The sequence below is a fragment of the Balearica regulorum genome, chromosome Z, assembly GCF_011004875.1.
Source record: "Balearica regulorum gibbericeps isolate bBalReg1 chromosome Z, bBalReg1.pri, whole genome shotgun sequence".
Classification (NCBI taxonomy): domain Eukaryota; kingdom Metazoa; phylum Chordata; class Aves; order Gruiformes; family Gruidae; genus Balearica; species Balearica regulorum.
In genome coordinates, this window is record NC_046220.1 from 75,536,522 (window position 1) to 75,556,260 (window position 19,739).

Consider the following 19,739-nt stretch of genomic DNA (forward strand, 5'->3'; position numbering starts at 1 on the left):
GTCATGGCTGCCTCCGACACGGATGGCCGGAGCTGCTGCTGTAGCACTGCCGAGCCCAGAATCGGGCTCTCCGGCTGCTGCTTCCCCCCCATCACAGCCACAGCCGCCCTGGGCTGGTGCGGCCCTGGGCACGAGGGCTGTTGTCCCTGCAGTGGGACCATGGTCCTCTGGAGATAACGGGGAGCAGCACAACTCCTGGGGCTCAGCCCCACACACCCTGTAGAGGGTCTCAGCTGTGAGTCTGTGGCAAGGAGACAGTGCCGGTACCTGTGGCACCCTGTACCAGGCAGCTCTCACCCCTTACCCAATCCTCTGCCCTTCACAGGTGTCATGAACACTGGGATGGTGTGGGCACCGCACCAAGGAGAAGCCAGGACATTACACTCCTGGGAGTGTGCAGCATCACCAGTTGTGCCCACTGCTACATGTGGCAGGACAAGGGTGGAGCCACAGTGTTTAACTGGTGCTGGGTGGGATGGGTGCACCCACAGCACATTTGTGAGGCTCTCTGGAGACATGCCCCGTGCTGGAGGGTGGTAGGACATGCTCCTGAGACAGGCACGCGCAGGTTGTGGTGGCAGCCGGAGCCACCCCTGCCCTGTCAGAGCAGCCCTGCTCCTCACCTGTGCAATTCCCCCAACCATCTTCTCCTTCACCACCACCGTTTCGTCATGGTCCTGGAAGGCGGCTGCCTTCTGCGCTGCCTTCACCAGATTGTCTGACGCTCTCTTAACCGCATTGCCAGCACCCTGCAGCAGGGAAGGTGGGGAGCAGCAGCGTAAGTCACAGCCCCAGGGTACGACTGCTGTCTGGGGAGGGCGAAAGAACCCCCGCCCCAGGCCAGGCTGGCAGGCAGGACAGGCAGCCAGGCATGCTGGGAGCTGCAGGCAGGGATTCCTTTACATGGCTCGCTGCCTTGCCACCCGCTCATGACCATTTCAGGCACTGCTGCTCCCAGCCAGGCTCTGGCTCCTGTCTGAGCCATGGGGCAGGGACTGGGGGGCAGCCCTGCTTACCTTCCCCACCCCTTGGCCCCAAGGGACTGGTTCTGGGACCCCAGGTTAGCCCCCCAACCCATGGACATTAACCTCTTGTGTGCCATGGCCTCTAAGGATTAAGGGTGCTACAAAACATGCCCCCCAAAAACATTAACCTCTTGAACACCAGTGATGCAGTGCATGCATTTCAGGCATTCCTGTGCCAGTTCATCACCCCTGAATGCTGCCAGGCTTGGCAGACTAGCATCATAGCCTGGCACACAGCTAGCAGTGAAGTCCAAGTGACCTGCAGCCTGTGCTCCAATGAGCTCTCTCCCTGCCGATGGCATGCAGGCAGGGAGCGTGAGCCCTGGGGAGCACCCACGTGTCCTCACCGCACTCCCAACCACCCCTTGAGCAGTTGGGAGAAGGCAGCTGGGGCTAGAGGAGCAGCCTGGGACTCACCTGGAGCCGCTTCATGGCCTCTGAGTCATGGTCAGCCTTCACCTTGCAGGCCACCAGGAGCTGTGCCGTGGAGGCAGCCACCTGCTTGGCAGACGAGATAAGCTTCTCTTCGCTGGCATGGCCCTGCACTGCTGCATTGGCGGCTTCGCACAGGTTGTTGGTGGCAGCAGCCACCATGCGTGCCTGTGGAAAGAGAGGCTGTAAGGGGGGGGTACGGGAGCCTGCCCCAGGGAGGGTATGCCCTAACCAGCTCCAAGGAGGTTGTGGGGCATGGGATGGTGACAACCAGCTTCCATGGCATGTCTCAGCTGGTGGGAGAAGGAGCAAGAAGCATAGCTGCTTCTTCCACTGAGGAGAAGTACAAGGGCAGAGTGTCTTCAGTTTTGCAGCAGGAGTCAAGAGGAGGGTCCCCGACATCCCCTGAACATGACCTTGATACTCACGGCTGAAATGAGTCCCTGGGACCACTGTCCATCATCCACTGCGTTGGCGGGGATGGCACCCACCTGCGAGGAAGGAGAGGAAGGAATGAGGCTCACTGCCCCGTGCATCCCTTGCCACGAGGCACAAGGACTGCAAGCAGCCCCAGGAGAAGGGAGGACCCACCACAGTCCTACCGTTTTCTTATTTCTTTCCCTCTTCCAGCCTTACCTTCCCTTGGGCCACTAATTCTCGCTGGGCCGCTGAGGCTGCCTTCACCAGGGCGCTCGTGGCTGCAGCAATGGATTTGGCAGCTTCCAGGATCTGCTCCTCGAAGTTCAGGCTCTCGTCTGCTTGCTGCGGGCAAAAGTGGGGTGTGAGTCCCAGGCAGGGGTGCTGGGACAGACAGAGCAGAGCAGGATGATGGCTGCAGGGGGGTGAGCTGGCACATACGGAGCTGGATTAAGGGCTGTGGGGTGCAGGAGGGTGGAGGCTGCCCAAGGAAGGTCCAGCTGAGGATGTGGGAGGCAGTGGGAGCACAGAAAGAACGACTGGCTGTCAGATGGGACTTCACAGCTGGCTGAAGCACAGGCAGGAGGACCCCAGCCCACCCCAAGCTGAGCACGAGGGTCAGCCAAGGCTCAGCACCGCTACCTTGGGCTTCGCTCTTGGTTTCAGCTGCTCCAGCTTCTTGGCTGCAGCCTCAATGGCAGCCGCTGCCCCCAGCAGCTCGTTCTCAGCGATGACAGTGGGGTCCTCTGGGTCAACCCACTCTGTCCCTAGAAAAAACAGGAAGCAAGGCAGGTTAAACCTGCAACCAGACTCATTTCTGATTCAACCCACCTCCTCCATCAGCTGCTGAGTCCTCCACCCTAATCCCAGCCCTGGGTCCTGCCCCTTTGAGCTGGACCTTTCCTTACCTTTCATGGCCTCGGCTGCCTGGATGAGCTCAGTGACTGAGCTGGCCACACGCTTGGAGTAGCCTGCCAGCTGCTGCTTCAGCTCGTGAGTCGGCTTCTGCAGGATCTGTGGGGAAGGAGCAAATGTAAGCTCCTGGAAAAAGGGGACCTCACACGTCTGTTCGGGGTGCACTCTGCAGGGAAGGAGGGTGGGATCCCCCAGTCCCCCCCCAGCCCCCCCCCCCCGCCCCCCCCCCCCCCCCCCAAATACGGATCAGGCATTTGTGATGCTTTCTTGAGTGACCCCGGCTGGTCTCCTCCTGCCCAAAGGGATGGGCTACACTTTAAGCCCTTCTGTACTCACAGCTTCTGGGGACATCCCACAGACACAAGACCCTCAGCACAAGCCTTCCTGCACTCAGCAGCTCCCCCCTCCAGGACTTCTCCCTGTCCTCCCCAAAGCATTTCAAGTTCCAGAAGCATTTCCCCCTTGCTGTCCCCGTTTTGGAGATTTGTCTGCAAACACAAGCTGGGCAAAGAGGGGGACCCTGGAGCCATGTCCCAGCCCAGGAGGGCTGGCCCTGCCGGGACAACGTGGCAGGCAGAGCCATGAGGATCCTTCACTGGGGTGTGGGGGGACACATGCACACACCACAGCACACATGTGCACACACACAGGGTCCGTACGCACAAGCAGAACTCACCACTGGCCCGACTTGCACCACACAGGTGGCTGCTGCCCACCAGCTAGAGCGGGTGTGAGTACACACACACACACGGACCCCAGGGTCCCTGTGGACACACGCAAGTGCCACCCCAGCACTGGGCTGGGCACGCAGACACGCCGTGAGCAAGGCTCATGCTGAGGTTAGACAGCAGCAGGCACCCCAATGTCGCCTTACTCACCGGCTGACAGGGAGGGAGGGAGAAGAGAGAGAAGAAAGCAGTGAACGCCCTGGCCAGGACACGCGGGCGAGCACAGGGAGGGCAGGGGAAGGTGGGTGCTCTCCAGTGAGCGGTGAAGGGCAGCCAAGAGGAGAGGTGGGAACGAAGGATCAGAGGTCCCGGGTGGGGAGCTGTGTTGCCATCATTAGCTCATACTTCAGCCTTGCGGGGCACCTGGATGAGGCTCCCACAGCCGGAGGAGCCACCTACACCCAGAGCAGCCATGGAGCCACCCTCCTCCTCACCCGCCCTTTACACCTTATTTGTCCCCAGCCTGAATTTCTTCACTGCAGTTTTCAGCCACCAGATCTCTCTGCTTTTGGAAGGAGAGACCTATCGCTACCAAATACCAAGTCCCCATGGAGGTTCAAATTCCTTTCCCTCCCCAGTGAAATATGTAGACTTTACCACTCCTCTGCCGGGAGCCATGTTTTCCATCCTGAGTCAAATAACCCTCTTTCTTGAACTCTAACCACCCTTGTTCACGCTTCGTGCAAGGTGATGGTTCCCACGGGGACCCAGTGTACAACACTGTACAGCGTACAGCATCGCATCCGCCATCTCCCCTCCCATTCCTCTATGTCCTTCCTGCTCACGGCTTTCCAGGAACCTGCTGCCCTCTGATAAATGTGACCCATGTGCTTCATTCCTGCCTTCGCAGACAAGAGTGTTGTGGAGGCTGGGGTGGGGGGTCATGGCTTTATGCTGGACTTGCATGGAGCCACCCAGCAAAGTTACCAGAGCTGCACCGGGCTCAGAGACCCCAAGCTGATGGCACACAGCGATGGCTGGTTTGCCCTCCTAAGCGCATCCAGACTAAATGCCACGTTGTTAAGTCTGCTATCTGCTCTGACAACATGTTTAAAACTGCTAAATGGCCTCTGTCTGGAGCTGAAGGCACCCTGAAGGCTACGAGCTTACTAAAATGCACCTTCAGTGAATACCTCATGAGACGCACCAACGTATGATATTCAAGAGACGTCACGTGGCGGCTGGACAGTTACACCCAAAATACAGCAGAACAGCACGTTACTGCAAGTAGGCTGACCTCGGGCACTTCCACAGAAAGTCATTAGCCCAATCATCTGTTAACAACAGGTCAACCAGAGAATTTCTCCTCAGCACTCCAGCCTTGGCTGCCATGAGTTACGTGTGGCTAAAGCATCTTCCAGACAGACATTTGATCCAGATGCAGAGGGCGGAAAACTCACTGCTCCCCTTGGAACTGCACCCCAGTGGTTACCTCCTTCAGACAAAACTACCCTTTGACTTCCCCTCCACCCAGCTGCAATTTCTAGCCATCAATTCCTGCCCACCTCCTCTTTGTGCTGCCAGTATTGGTCACCCTGTGCCTAAAGGCGCTTTCCCTACAGGAAACCACTGACTGAGCTCCACCGCCTTGTACCTGGTGAACCTGAACGGCACACTCTCAGCAAGACCTTCTAACCAGCTTAGCGAAACCTTGCCACAGAGCTCGCTTGCCCTCAGTCTTTGTCCCAGCTCCAGTTTGAGGGCTCTCACAGCTCCACAAGCTGGGTCTGTGCATCCCTCCAGGGCCCTCAACTGCACTTTTACGATCTCACCGAGAATGCAAATCGCTGGAATGACCTCACTGGATCCCTTCTACTGCCCTACAATCTTAATTTGCTTCTTGTAAACGACACTCATCTTGTAGGACAGCTAATTAAATCAGTCAGCTGAAGTCCTCAGACTCAGATAGAGGAAGACTAGATCAAAAGGGTGCAGCTGGTGCTTGCAGTCATCACCTCTGCTATCATGGGCACTGCCTATCTCCCACTCTGCTGTGAGCTTAACAAGCTGTGTTTTCACATGGCCTGAAGTCTCTTACTCCCACCACTTTTACTGGAAGCCGCTTTGGGATTTTGCTCCCATGTTGTCGAATTTCCAGCCTCCATCTGTTTACAGCCAGTTAATCTCCATCTGGTGTTAGCCAAATACCTGTCTTCAGAGCTTGTTCATCTCTCTGACATCTGCTTCCACGGCAGGGGCTCGGCCACAGGCAGTGACGGGGGCCGTGCAAAGACCTCAGCTGGAGGTGCAGTGCCCAGGGGACCCTGGGGATTTAGGGAGCACCCTGACATCCGCGGGCAGCCTCTGCCTGCCCTGGGAACTGAGGTGGGGACACTCACCACCAGCACGTGCTCCAGCAGCTCCAGGTAGCCATCAGCACACTCCTTGCCAAAGCGCAGCGCCCGCTGTCGCACATCCCCACTCACCTCCGGGTGGTAGGCAGCTTCCTGAAATCCGGAGACAAGGGAAGCCCCGATTCACATCCAGCACCATCCCAGCTGGCACCCGCAGCCCCCACCCAACTCTGCTAGACCCACGTTCCCTGCCCACCCCACCTTGCAAGCACGTAGCATATCCGCGATGGCACGGCGGCTCAGGTTCGCCGTGGCAATGACATCCTCCTGCCGACACGAGTTGCCAGCGGCCACCGCTTTGGCTGTGGCCATCGTGATGCCTTTTGTCATACGGATGAAGTCCTCCGGGGTGGAGACCTTGGCAGGAGGCACAGGGGAGGAGAAGACCTGCGAGGCGAGAGGTGGCAGTGAGGCGTTGGGTGGCCAGCGGGAGGGATGGCAGCCTCAGCACCGTAGTGGTACTCACTGCCAGCTCTTGGCGTATGTGCTCTATTGTGGCCTCCAGCGCCCGTGTTCCCTTCGTGGCCTCGTCCTCAACAGCCTTCACAGTCTTCAGCAAGGAAGTGACGTTTGTCACCATCACCTGTGGAAGGGAAAGGACAGCCAGGTGAAGCCCCATGCAAGCTCTGGGCTGCTGCCGGCACCTGTCCCTCATGGTTTGGTCCACAATGGCCCTGTCCCCATTCTCCACTCACACCACCTCATCTCGTTCTCCCACCAATGCCTCCTCTGCATGCTGTGCCCCAGCTTTTATGTGGGGCAGCCCCAGCCCCCCACACCCCATCCCCTCCTTCCCATTGCGTCTAGCTCAGACCTTGGCAGAGTTCTTCAGCTGGTAGACAGCAGGGTCGTCTCCAGCTTTGCCAGCAGCTGCCTTGGTGGCACCAATCAGGTCTCCAAGTGCCTTGGCCACATCCTTCACAGCGTTGATCAGGACCACCTGGGAAGAGCAAGACCAGGCAATGGCTTGGCTATGGCCACACTCAGACTGGGGGCTGTGTGGCCCAGCAGTGAGAAATTTGGGCACCCCTGGGCACACAGGGAGTCCAGCTCAGCCAGCACCAGCCAAAGGCCAGCCAACCCTCTCCACAACACACAGGATCCAGCCCGAAGCACCACATGACACCTGCAACACCTTCAAGCAAGCTATGAGCAGCCTCCGTTCACTCTACAGAGCCCATCCCACCTGAGTCTCCGGGTCTTCAGATCCCAGGCTGGCAGCACCCAGCTTCACCACTTCTGCCAGGCGGGTGATGGTGGACACAGAGGACTGGGCAGCCTGGGCTAGCTTCTCCTGGCTGGCCGTGGCGTTCTGCACTAACACCTTGGTGTCCTCCACCAGTGCCTTGGCTGTCTTCAAGATGCCCTCCCTGGGGAGAAGAAGGGAGTCAGAGAGGACACAGCCTTCTACACGTTCACATGGTCCTTAGAGCGTGGAGAGACTGTGGACTCTGCCTTCTGTATGTATAAGCTGGAGGGAAAACAGAGTCCGTGTGACCTGAACTTGTACCTCTCCTTGGGGCTTGTCCACAGCTCAGAAAGACAGAGGACCATGGGACAGAGCCTGACCCCCCTGGCTGAGCAGAGGCTGGACGAGGTGCCCAGGTACCTGTGGTCAGCGAAGGTCTCAGAGTTCTCCCGGTTGAGGGTTCCTGCCGTGGCAAACATGATGGTGGTGTCGAGGTCAGCAATGATGCCAGAGACAGCACTGGCTGCTGTGATGCAGGCTTGTGTCCCACGGTTCCCAGCCTGAAGAGCTGCCAGCACGTGAGACACCTGTGGGGTACGAGTAGGGTAACTGGGGGAGCAGAGTAGGTTCAGGTAACCCCCACTGCACACACCTTCTCCAACACCTTCCAGGGCGGAGCTGTTCCATACCAAACAGAGGAACTGGGAATCGTGTGGTCTGGACACCCCTTCTTAGCTTCCAGTTGTTTATTTTTACCTTGTACCTATTGTGTTTGGGGGTCCAGGAGATATTGGACTCTGGTAGTTTTGAAATAAAGTTTGCATGATGGGCATCAGAACATCACAAATCATTCCTTCTTTAGCTGCTAAACTCAGTTTCTGTACTTGGGCAAGCATTCACAGGAGAACGAGTTTCCTGATGGAAAGCAAGGACCTGCAGGAGGTCCTGAGCATGCAGGCACATGCCAGGCATGATAAACAAGTGTTTGTTTTGCTTTTGTGATTTTGCTTACAAGCAATACTGCTCTACCCTTATTGACTATAGAGTTTCTTAGCCATGTTTTCATCTGTTATTCAGAAGTGTGGTCTTCAGATTAACTGATGAACAGGGCGCTTTCCACCATGCCAGCAAAAGGTGAGGGGGAGATAAATCACTCAGCGCTGTCAGCTGGGCAGGGTGAGCGTGGCTGAGAGAGCCAGCAGAGCCCCACAGGACCAGGGCAGAACCTCGTGTGGCAGCTCCAAGGGTACATGGCTCAATCCAGCATCCCTCCCACCTCACCGTGCTGTCACCCACTCTCTCTGGACTACTTACCTTCTCAGAAACCTTGCGCGCACTCTCTATCAGCTCCTTCTTGGTGTAGGCATCACTGGGGCTGCACTGGAGGGCTCCAGCCTTAGTGACCAGAGCGGCGCAGCCATGACCCAGCTCCTGCACCCGGCGCTTGATGTGGGAGCCGATCTGGAGGGGAACACTCGCATGAGAGAGCCAGCAGGGAACTAAGCCCCTCACCTGTGATACCTGCTGGGAAACACCTCCCCACCCAGCTCCTCTGTCCCAATCCTCCCACTCAGGCGGGGAAAAAAGGTAATATGGCTTTGCTCCATGTTTCCACACCGTGTTGCAGTGAAGGTGTGAATGCTGCCTGCCCCCAGCTCCAACAGGAGGTTCAAGTGTCCCCATCCTCTGCTCTCACACTCCAGCAGACCCTGCTCTGCCCCACAGCACACTCCACCGCTGCCCCACGCTCGCACCTCCTCATTCTCAGCGGTGAGGGCAGCCGGCTTAGCCTCTTGTGCCAGCTGCCCGTAGTCGTTGGTGAGCTGGTTGGCCAGTGTGCCCAGCTCGTCTGGGTTGGTGGTGGATTTGGTGACCTGCCGATGGAAGAAGAGCAGGAGTTGGAGGGGCCCTGCACTGGGATGGGCAAGCAAGGAGGGCAGTCACCCTGTCTGGGTGGCAGGCAACGCTTTCTGCAGTGATAGGCTTGCTTGTACCCACCATCTCCTGCACAGTCACTGCGATGGCCTTGGCTGTCTTCACCATCGTGGTCTGGTAGTCCACAAAGGTCCCCTCTGGCTCGCCCATCGGCCCCTCGTCCAGCTGCAAGAGACCAGCAGGAGACTCTGGCTCCAGCTTCAGCCCAAAGACCTTGTAGGGTTTGACCCTGACTCTTCCTCTCCCCCATTCCCGGCCATGTCCACTCCACGCTCCCCTTACCTGGTTGATGGCCTGGGTGATGGAGTCCACCATGCCCCCCACAACACCTGCAGCACTGGCTGCCTCGTTCAGGGTGGTGGTCAGGTCCTCCACCGCTTCCTTCATCATCTGCACGGCCTCCTCCAGAGCCTCCTGGGTGTGGGCAGCTTGCTGCAAGGACAAGCCAGAGTGAGGGAATGTGGGCAGCAGCTCCCCTCCCAACAGGGATGCTGCATGCTTGCCCTGGGTTTCCGTGTCCAGCACACATGTGTGCACCATGCCACACCACGTACAAAGGGGAGCACGCCACTGAAACATACTCCTCGTGCTCACCTTGGGGTTCCCACCAGCCTCCTTGGCTGTGTACAGCATCTGCAGGGCAGACTCAGCCAGCGTTTTGGTCTGGTCCAGGAGGTTCATCTGCTGCTGGTGGTTGGGCGTTTTGGAGGCAGCGCCGATAGCTGCCATAATGAGCGGCTCAAAGTACTGAGCCATCTGGGACACCTAGGGAAGAGCAGCATCAGCACCAGCAGCTTCCAGTCTCATCTGCCTTGTGCCTCTCCTGCCATGAGCTCCTCTGTGTGCACCGAGCGCCTCGCCAGCAGCTCCCCATCCCCGTGTTACCTTGTGCCCCAGCTGTGAGGCCTCGGCCCGCGCTGCGCTGGCCACAGGCTCAATCAGGTTGCTGATCTCCTGGACAGCCGTGATCATCTGGTTGTGTAAAGCCTGTTGCAAAGAGAGGGTGTTGCGTGGGGCTGCAGCAGGGCTGGGGTCACCGTGTGACACCAAGAGCTGGGGGGGAACGACGCCTGCCCCTGTTAAGCTTGCAGCAGTGCTTCCTCAACCCACCTCCTGGGAGATATCTTCTCGGGGTGCCAGCTGCTGGCTGATGGCAGCGAGGGAGGCCTGGTCCACCTCGCGCATGCATCCATTCAGGACCTCAATGGCCTCGTCACACTCCCGCTGTCCTGGAGCTTTGTCCCTGCGTAGAACAGATGGATCAGCCCAGCGTGGACAGGTGCTATGCCACCCCTTTGCCCCCAGCCTTGGCTGGTGTTGGTGAGGGGCAGGACCCCTCTCCCGGGTTTTGGGGCAACCCAGTGTCATAGAGCCCAGGCATGCTGGCATGCATTCCCATCAGCCCATGCCAGGGCTGGAGGAGCAGCTCCTACGCAGGACGAGGGATGGCATCTTCCACCCCATCCATTGCCTCCCCCCGCCAGCAGCAGGCAAGGAAGATGAGCCAAAACAGTCTCAGGGATGCTCACTCAGAGCAAGGGTACCTGCCAGCAGGGATGGGGCTGTGGCCAAGCAGGCAGGACTCGCCTCACCTCATGTTGGTGATCAGCTTCTTGATGGAGTCCGAGACAGTGCGAGAGTGGCCAGCCAGCACTGACCACTGTGGTGGGTCCTTGGGGTTGACGGCCAGAGAGCGGGCGGTCTGGATGAGGCCAGCAGAGCTCTCCAGCATGGTCTTGGCTGAAGAGACAATGGGCTCCATGGCTCTGCGCCCCTGTGTGAGGACATGATGGGTCAGTGATGCGTGCGAGGGACTGTGCCTGGGAAGCTACCCCCGCTCCCATGACCCTCACCTCGGAGCCACCCCTTGAAGCCCAAGGCTTGCTGCCACCTTCCATCACAACCTCCCAAGACACCAGCCCCACAGTGGGGCTCCATCTCAAGCTCAGGAGGAGGCACAGCTCGTCCCCGCCCTTTGGCAGCCCCCAGCACAGCCAGGCCACATCCTTCCTGCCCCTGTAGCATCCTACCTCTGGGCTGATCTGGGCAGGAACGGTGGCAAACTCCGGGTTGGAGGCAAAGGCTGTCAGGTTGTCCACGGCCTCTATGAGAGGGGCGGTGGCAGCGCGGCACCGCTCTCGGTTCTCCTCATTGAACTCGCCATCCAGGGCCTGGTATGGAGACACCAGAGCAGTTATCCAACCCCCACCATGCCCCAAATCCCGTCCCTACCACAGTGCCCCAGCAGGGAGACCACACCTTGATGGTCTTCACCAGGTTGGCCGTGCTGTTGGCCACCTCTTTGGCTGACTGGACGAACTGGCGCTTGGCCACAGGGTTGGCAGTTCGGGAAGAGGCCAGGCGGCATGTGTTGCACAGGGCCGAGGTGTGCTTCGCTACAATGGTGGCTGCTGACAGCACCTGCAGGGAAGAGCGGGGTGAGGCAGGATCCACCATGACTCCCCATCCCCACAGCTGTCCCCTCCTGCCAGCCCTACGTGAGGCACCAGTGAGCACAGAGGTGCTCTTGGGACCCAAGAATGATTGCCATGGTCCTGCATTCCCATACAGTCCATCTGGACTGTCACCATTGCACCAAAGCTGCCATCTGTCTCCCAGTATGCCTGATGGGGCCTGATGAGACACAAGCCATAATCTTGGCCAACTCTTAGGACGCAGCTCTTCCAACCAGCTTCACGCTCCCTTTTGTGGAAGAAAATGCCCATAATGGTGCCCCAGCTCATACTCACCTGGGACTGGGTGCAGGCAGGGTCCACCAGGTTCTGGCAGGCCATCTGGATGGCTTGGTTAGCTCTGGCAAATTGAGTGGGGTCTACCAAGCCCTGCTGTCCAGCCTGGCTGTTGGGGTCTGAGACGCCCACAAGGTAGGCAGCCTAGGAGTATGACAGAGATGGTGAGAGTTCATGCACAGTGGAGGGGCTCAAGGCAGGCAGGGCCTGCGGAGGAGGCTGGTAGTATCATACCATGGGGCCAGACCTTGGGGAGCAGGGGAGAGGTGCATATGGCAACTACCCACCAGGGGTAATGCTCGGGGCTAAGACTGAGCATGTCTTACCTGGGCAGCTGCCTCCGTCAGCCCACAGAGAGCTTTGGAGGCGGCACTGATGGAGTCGCCGAACTCGGGCAGTTTGCTGTTCTTGGCGTTCTGGGAGATGCCAGCCATGGACTCGCCCAGCACCTGCAGGACACACCACACACCGGTTAGAGTCCGCCTCCCACTCCCACAGTGCTCCCAGGCTCAGAGCTCACTGTGCTTCATCAGCAGGGGAGGAACCAGCTTTCCCTTTGCCCCCACATCCTTCCCAAACCTCCCCCCCCTCCTTCCCCAAACCTCCACCTCCAGCTCAGGGCTCACCTTGGAGTTCTCCATGACACTGTCAAGGCAGTTGAAGTAGGACATGTCATTGACAGTCTGGGTGGGGTTCTCCAAAAGCTCCTTCACTGTCTGTAGGGACATGGGTGTCACATCCAAGGGAAAGGTCCATGCCCTCCACTTGCACCTCATCTTTGCTCCCCCTCAGCAGGGTGCAGCTCCCCCCTCCTCACCATCTCAGCCCCTCCACTCCCTCAGCAAGATGTAGCTTCTCACCTCCAGCTCCCGCAGGGCATTGTCACATTCCTTCTGGCCTGGCGCCTGCTGGGTGCACATGGTGATCAGCTGGTTAATGCTGTCGGTCACAGCCCTGCCATGGACAGGGGAGAAATACCCACGGATCAACACAAGCTCTGCCCCCTGGACCCACTGCTACAGCAAACAGCTCACAGGGAGCAGTTCCTCCTACCGTGCTGCTGCTGCCAGCTGATTCTTGAGGTTGGGGGCTGCGGGGTCAGCAGAGAGTGCCTTTGCAGCCAGCAGCAGCTTGCTGGAGGACATGGAGATGCTCTTCAAGTTCGACACCACCTGCGCCTGGTCTTCCTTATTCTGCAAGGAGCCAAGAAGAGTTACCCGCAGCAGGTTTCCAAGCCCACCCCAGGTCTTTTCTGGTGGTTTTCAAGCTGAGCTGGTTCCCTTCATCTAACTTGTCTGTCAACAGCAAGGATACGGCAGCAATGCTTGCTGAAAAAACCCAAGCCACTTTCTCCCTGCTGCTGCAGTTTTGCACAGCTCCAGACCCCATCTCCCCAGTTGTGCTGGCCACAGCCACCCTAACAACCGCTGCCCAGCCACTCTTCCTGTAGTCAGTTGTCTTCCCAGGCACCCCAAACCTCCCACTGTACCCAGAATCCCCCAATGGGTGTTCATTCTCACCGGGGACTGGCTGGCCATCTCCACTCCTGCCTGCAGGAACTCATTGAAGTCCTGCCCAAACTTGCCAGAGGATTTGGCCAGGTCTTGAGGGGTGCCACGCGACGCCTGCACCAGCTCCTTGGCAGACTGGTTGAGCCCTGCGGCTGCCTGGTTCAGCTGGCTCTGGGCCTCCTGGAAGCTCTTGGAGCTGGGGGGGAACTGGAGGCAGGGAGACAAGTTAGGAAGCAGAGAGGATGGAGATGGAGGATGAAGGTCTGTCACATGCATGGGATATGCTAGAGAGGAAATCGGTGTGGATGGACTGGCTCCCATCCCCACAAGGCTTCCGCCTTCCCCTTCTGCCCCTGCTCAGCTCACCGAATCCGCAAGCAGCCTCTTGCTGGCCTCTCCCACCATGCGGATGGCAGCATCCACATCCCGCTGCCCTGGCAGGCAGTTGACGCAGCGGCTCAGGGCCTGCGACACCGCCTTGGCCACCTGCGGAGAAGCAAAGAGCGGTCACCATCCCCCAGCCAGCTCCATGTCCTTCCCGTGGGCTGGCAGGGGACACTGGGGCTCCTGCTTGCCCTACCTGGGCCAGACGCTGCTGGCTCTCCGGGTCACCAGGCTTGGCCACTGCTTTCCGCGCCTCCTCGATGAGATTGTTGGCTTTATCCATGACATCGCTGGCACACTCCAGCATGGCACTCTGTGCCTGTGGGTCGGGGGTGCTGGCTGCCACGCCACGGGCGGCCTGGCTGAGCGAGCGCAGGGCCTGGGCCACCTCTCGGGCAGCAATCCCTGGGGGGACGGAAAGGTCAGTGGCTGCTGGCATGGTCCCCTCCCCTCTCCCAGCCCCAGCATAGAGGCCAGTACCTGTGTAGTTCTCGTTGCCCTGGGCCACCTCTCCCAGAAGGTGAGCGATGGCAGAGCTGACGGCTTTCGTGCTGTTCCCCAGGTCCTGGGCACACTTCTCCATCTGCAGGGGAAAAAGTGGGGACATGTTGGTGGGTTGCACCTCCAGCCTCCACTCTCATGGCTCCCCCACTCCAGTGCCTGCACCACATCACCCCACGCTGCCCTTCCCCGCGCCCTCACCGTCTCTCCTGGCAGAGGCTTGAGCTTGCCATCGCGGGCAGCTGCCTTGGCTTCTTGCAAGTCCCTCTCCAGGCTCTGCACCAGACTCAGCGCAGAGTCTATCTCCAGCGGTCCGCATGCCTCTTGAGCCTGCGATGGGGGAGAAGGGAAGGTGAGCGAGGTGACTGCTGAGCCCACTCTCCTGCAGCAGAGACCGTGATCTGCCACCAGGCTGTCCTCACCATGCCCCCCCTGCGTAGCCCACCCTGGGACGGGACCCATCCTCTCACCTTCTGGGCAGCTGTGCGGAGCTCAGCCAGAGCTGCAGCCAAGTTCTTGGCACACTGGCTGAGTTGCATTGCGGAGGCTTGGTCTGTGATGGTGGGGACGGTGGCCTTGGCTGCAGCTACCATCTTCCCACCGGGCTGCCAGGCAAAAGAAAAAGCTTTGTGAATGGGGCAAACACACAGCATCTCTCTGCTGCCCACGTGCAGCAGGTTTCCCGGTATCTTAGGAGTGTCAGGAACAGCAGGAAAGCTGTAATGCCAGAGCTGGTGTGGGAGGCTCCGGGCAGCGCGGGTACCTGCAGGAAGTTCTGGCTGGCAGCAATGAGAGCCAGCTGGGCGCTGGGGCTGTCCGGCTGGGATTGGCTTCCTCGTACGCCCTGCACCAGCATTGGGATCTGCTCTGCCACCACCTGCCAGAGAGGAGAGTCACTGGAGAGGCTCGGTCAGGAGGAGATGGATCTAGTCCAGGACCAGTGACCAAAAACTCATCTCCCAGGGGAGCTCTGTGAGGACCCCAAAGTCCTGCCTGCCCGCTGCAGCCAAGCACAGAGCCCCAGCATGGCTGACAGGAGAAGGGATGGGAAGAGGTGGCACAGGAGATGCCAAAATCAGGTCTGGGCCCTTACCTTGCAGCTCTGCACCAGCTGCTGCTGTGCAGCAGGGTTCTTGTTGGAGGAGGCGGCGTGCTGCGCGGCAGCGATGGTCTGGGTGGCGGAGGCAGCCGCTTGTTTGGCTGCATGCTGGTGGGGGAGGCATGGATTAGCACCAGCGTCAGGGCAGCCTGTCCCCAGCCCCCGGCACGCACCGGGGCCCAACTCCCCCTAAACTTCTCCTCCCATGCCTCTGCCTGTGACACCAGAGCACCCCTTGGGGCCCCAAAGCAACAGAGGGAGGGGAGGTAAGGGGAAGGAGAAGGGAGCAGGGGGAAGGTCTCTGCGGGATGCAGCACAGACACTACATGGACTTCATCCCTCTGGAAAGTGCAGGGAGGCGGAGGCTCTGGGCCAGGTCTCGCTCCCTGACCATGCCTGCTTGCCCTCTGCAGCCCCCTTGGCCGGTGCCTCACCTCTAGCTTGTGCACAAGCTTCTTCTTGATGGCGTTCTGGGCTGCGGCGTTGGTTGCCATGCGGAGCCCCTCTGCTGCCTCACGCAGCCGCTGCTGCTGCTCCTCGCTGTCCGGGTGGGCTGCAGCTCCCTGGAGAAAGAGGAAACCCATCACAACACGCGGGGCTCACCAGGTTGCTTGTCCTCCTAAAGCAGCAGGTGTGCTTTGGCCTGATCTTTGGGAATACGGTAGCCTGGCTGCCTGCAGTGCCAGGGAGATGCCCAAAGCCTCTCTGGGAGAGCTCAGCAGCAGAGCTAACAGCTCCTCTGCTGCCATCAATAGCTCCAGGAGAAGTCCCATTCCACCACACAGGTCCTCAGCTCAGTGCAGGACCTTGCTCTGGGTACTGCTCCCCCACCTGAGGGCTGATCATCCCCTCCACAGCACCAAGCTGATGGCGTCGGATGGGATTGGGGGCCAAAGCCAGCGTCCATCCTCCCCCACACCACTGACCTTTGCAGCCTCCACCATCTTGGCGGTGGCGTCGGCCAGGATCTTGGCCGCACTCAGTAACTTGCGTGAGTTCTCCAGGTCCGTCTCTCCCTCCGCATCAGCTTTGATGGCATTGACAAGGTCAGAGGTGGCCTGAGCCAGAATACGAGCCTGCCGCACCATTTCGCCTGGACAGAAAGGAAGTGTGGACTGTTAGCAAGTCCCATGGACTCCCTGATACCTCCCCATCCGCTGTGCTCTACCCTGGGTGCCATCAGCTGCTCTTACCAGCATCACCCATAGAGCTGAATATGTTCTCAGTGACATTGAGGATGGTGTCGGTGGCCTGGTCGTAGCGCCCGATGGGCTGCCCGCCCAAGGCATGCTGCTTGATGTGCTGCAACAGGTCGTTCAGGGCCTGGGTGACGGCCGTGGCTGCCACCCCCACCTGCTTCAGGAGCTGGTCATCGTTGGTGGCTGCCTTGGAGGCCTCCACGCAGCCCTCCGCCGACTTGGCCACCAACTTGCCAGCCTCAATCAGCTGCTCCTGGCAAACTGGGGAGCTGATTGTGGGAGCCACTACCTGGAGGGGAAGAAGAAGGCTGGGTAGCGAGTGTGGTGGGCTCCTCATAGGAGCCACGCAAAGACAGCTGTCCCCAATTTCTGCTCCTCCAAAGAGGATATTCAGTGCTTGGGAACAGTGGCAGGGACTCCAGCCTGAGGCAGCCCATGTTTCTGGTGCCAGACCCCTAATGTCCTGCCTGAGGACGTGTGGTCCTGACACACCTACCACCCCACCATGGAGCTGCCACCAGCCCGGTGATGCTTGCAGCCACGCTGACACAAGGGTTAACCTTGCTCCTTACCTTGGTGCAGGCCACCAGCTGGGAGGTGGAGAGGGCGCACTGGGTGGCAGCAGCGATCACCTGGTTCTGCAGTGCCGTGTCCTCCGTTTTCTGAGCCACGTTCTTGGCTTTGAGCACCAGCGCAGCAGCGGCGCTCGCCACCGCCTTCGCCAGCTGCATAAGCATGTCCTGGGGGAGGACTGAGAGGGTCAGCACAGCAGCCACTGCAGCGGGAGCACCCGAAGGGCTCTCATGAAATATTCAGCAGGGAAACCTGAGCTCTCAGGGGGCCTTTCATCTGCTCTGGCCCAGCACCGGCAGCACCGAACACCTGGAGTGGCTGGTAACACCTTGACCCCATCTCTACTGTGTGCTACAGCTGGCGGTGAGGCTGGAACCTGGCCTTGAGCCACAGCCTGCATTGTGGCACCGCCATGAACACTGCCCGGAGCAGCTCAGACAATGTTTAACATCACCCCAACACCCACGACCTTACTGCCCACTCACCAGGCAACAACCGCATCAAGTCCCTGATTGTATCACAGCAACAATCTGCTGCAAGGCACCGCCGGCAACAAAGAGCAAAAAACCCAACAAACCCCTCCAGAGAAATGGCAGGCAGAAGCCGGCCGCAGCACAGCCACACGAGGGGCAGCTGCCTGCCCACAAGCTCACCCTACCAGCAAGAGGCGAGTGGGAGATGCTGCCCACACCAGTCACCTGTACTGCAGGCATGCCAGCTATTTGCTAGCTCATTAGCGATGGGCTACTTCTCTGCTGTCATTCCTGGAGCTAAAGGAGAGGTATGAAATAGCAACCAGCCTCCTCTCCCCCTGGGGCAGCAGGGAAGGCACGGGGCTGCCCTGCCAGCACGCAACAGGCAGCGACCAGCACACGGCAAACTGCTTTCCTGCAGGGCATCAGACATGACAGCACACCGCAGCCTTCAGGATTAGCTCTTGTGGCAAGGTGCCGGTAAAAACCTGCAGCACCAGCCCTAGACAGCAAATGCTCGAGGCAAAGACCTCGCTACGCAGGGCAGCACTCCCTGCCTGCTGCGCCTGCAATCGTCCTGCCGCGTGTGTGCTCACAGCAAGCAGTCCTGCACCCTGCGATAGCTATGCCTCCGGCCACCAAGCCCAAGTGTCACAGCACCCCCTTCGCCTCCTGCAAGCCAAGATTACTCCTTCTGCAATCCACCACCTTTCCAGACAGGAGAGACCAGAGAGCACATGCACCCAGCTCCAGAGTTCCCAGACCACAGCATCCGAGCCCAAGGAGGGAAGTAGATACACTCGAGTCTGGCAGCTGCAGGGCAGAGCATCCCGATGCACACGTGCAAATTGTCTTCCAGGTCCTAAATCTGCCCCTTGAGGCCGCCCTGTCCTGGCGCTGCTGCCTGGCTGAGCATGACTCCCTGCCCCAGTGCTAGTTTTTCTGCTCCCCTTGGCTATCTGTCCAGGCTTTTCTGCTCATCTTGAGGCTGTGTGGCCACCATGAACAGAAACCCCTTCTTTCTGAGTCTGTTTTGGTCTATACTGTGGCTGGATCCTCCTCCCCAGCATGGTGTGCTACCTCCCTTATGCTGGAAGGAGCAGTCATGGGAAACCAAGCTGGCTGGAAGTCAGCTTAGCCAAAATAAACTACCTCACGAGGCTCCAGCAACCCTGGGTCTCTGATGGGGGCAGGCAGGCAGCTCCCACACACAGGGAGCGGCAGGCAGGAGCCAAGGCAGCTGCAAGGGAGGACTCCCAGGGCAGCGCTCACCCAAGCAGCAACCCGAGTGCATGGACTTCTGAGAGCCAACCACCAGAAAAGCAGATTTTTGACAAGAGCCCTTCTCCAAAGAGTTCAGTCAATAGTTGACAGAGGAGCACCCCTCACGCTGGAGAGGGCAGGTATCATCAAGCCACGCCTACAGCCCCCTTTTACCGTCTTTGGGTCAGAGGCAGGCAGGCTCCAAGCACACCGGCTTTCTGGGATCTACATGGGAATCCACAAGATAAGAGGCGTTATATCACAGGAGCTCTAGGGACAGAGATGGGCAATGGCCTGTCCCCTCCCTCAGCAAAGTCACCACCAGGCACCAGCCAAACACGTTGACCCGGAGCCCTCCTGCCAGTCCTGTGCAAAGGCCAATGGTTTTAGGGAGCAGGTGTCCCTGGGTGCTGCCAAGCACACTCACCTGGAACCGAGGGTCAGTGTCACTCTCCCCGATCTGCTGCAGCAGCTCCCCACTGGTCTGACCCACGAGGCCAGCAGCCTGCAGGAGATTCTGGCGAGGCTGCAAGGAACAAGGCAAAATCAACACCAGGCTTGTGAGCAAGCCCTAAAACCTCACCCGGTGGTTCTCCTTGGTTTCCACCCTCCTCTCAGCCCCACGGCCACTCCTGCCCCCCACCTCAGCGCTGGCAGGCTGTGCCGTTTTCAGCAGGTCCGAGACAGCGCTCGCCAGGTTCTTGGCTGCCTGCAGCAGCTGCCGTCCGTTCCCTCCCTCGTCCTCCATCAGCGCGGCCAGCAGCTTCACGCCCTTGGACATCTCCGTCAGGTTGGAAGAGATGGTGGTGACGGCACAGCCCACGGCAGTGTAGTCTGTGTCTGCTGGATCCCCTGCACAGGGAGGAGACAAGCCAGGATGGGACATGCTTCAAGTGGTGCTCCAAGAGCATCCCCCGTGCTTGTCTCCAGTGTGGTTCTCCTCCTGGGAGTAGGGGGAGAGACCCTCTGACTACTAAGCCTGAAAGCTGGT

At 59.3% G+C, this 19,739-nt stretch overlaps 1 protein-coding gene across 1 annotated transcript in view; it reads right to left on the reverse strand.

The window, feature by feature from the left end:
• TLN1 (talin 1) overlaps positions 1-19,739 on the reverse strand; it is a 35,023-nt gene that overhangs the window by 1,253 nt on the left and 14,031 nt on the right. Inside the window, exons 16-56 of the mRNA XM_075740656.1 lie at positions 19,392-19,600; positions 19,176-19,274; positions 17,012-17,179; positions 16,434-16,728; positions 16,167-16,333; positions 15,675-15,803; positions 15,235-15,348; positions 14,905-15,018; positions 14,612-14,746; positions 14,343-14,471; positions 14,121-14,223; positions 13,837-14,045; positions 13,623-13,742; positions 13,266-13,463; positions 12,799-12,938; positions 12,606-12,699; positions 12,372-12,461; positions 12,072-12,194; positions 11,746-11,889; positions 11,255-11,416; positions 11,026-11,166; positions 10,588-10,769; positions 10,106-10,238; positions 9,881-9,982; positions 9,590-9,760; positions 9,278-9,427; positions 9,059-9,160; positions 8,815-8,934; positions 8,375-8,521; positions 7,481-7,647; positions 7,058-7,241; positions 6,686-6,811; positions 6,338-6,454; positions 6,073-6,258; positions 5,857-5,964; positions 2,783-2,888; positions 2,517-2,641; positions 2,094-2,219; positions 1,886-1,948; positions 1,443-1,625; positions 624-749 (exon numbers count right to left, since the gene is read on the reverse strand). Of these exons, the coding sequence (XP_075596771.1) occupies positions 624-749; positions 1,443-1,625; positions 1,886-1,948; positions 2,094-2,219; positions 2,517-2,641; positions 2,783-2,888; positions 5,857-5,964; positions 6,073-6,258; positions 6,338-6,454; positions 6,686-6,811; positions 7,058-7,241; positions 7,481-7,647; positions 8,375-8,521; positions 8,815-8,934; positions 9,059-9,160; positions 9,278-9,427; positions 9,590-9,760; positions 9,881-9,982; positions 10,106-10,238; positions 10,588-10,769; positions 11,026-11,166; positions 11,255-11,416; positions 11,746-11,889; positions 12,072-12,194; positions 12,372-12,461; positions 12,606-12,699; positions 12,799-12,938; positions 13,266-13,463; positions 13,623-13,742; positions 13,837-14,045; positions 14,121-14,223; positions 14,343-14,471; positions 14,612-14,746; positions 14,905-15,018; positions 15,235-15,348; positions 15,675-15,803; positions 16,167-16,333; positions 16,434-16,728; positions 17,012-17,179; positions 19,176-19,274; positions 19,392-19,600 (5,807 nt within the window). The remainder of the gene's footprint in view (positions 1-623; positions 750-1,442; positions 1,626-1,885; positions 1,949-2,093; positions 2,220-2,516; positions 2,642-2,782; positions 2,889-5,856; positions 5,965-6,072; positions 6,259-6,337; positions 6,455-6,685; positions 6,812-7,057; positions 7,242-7,480; positions 7,648-8,374; positions 8,522-8,814; positions 8,935-9,058; positions 9,161-9,277; positions 9,428-9,589; positions 9,761-9,880; positions 9,983-10,105; positions 10,239-10,587; positions 10,770-11,025; positions 11,167-11,254; positions 11,417-11,745; positions 11,890-12,071; positions 12,195-12,371; positions 12,462-12,605; positions 12,700-12,798; positions 12,939-13,265; positions 13,464-13,622; positions 13,743-13,836; positions 14,046-14,120; positions 14,224-14,342; positions 14,472-14,611; positions 14,747-14,904; positions 15,019-15,234; positions 15,349-15,674; positions 15,804-16,166; positions 16,334-16,433; positions 16,729-17,011; positions 17,180-19,175; positions 19,275-19,391; positions 19,601-19,739) is intronic.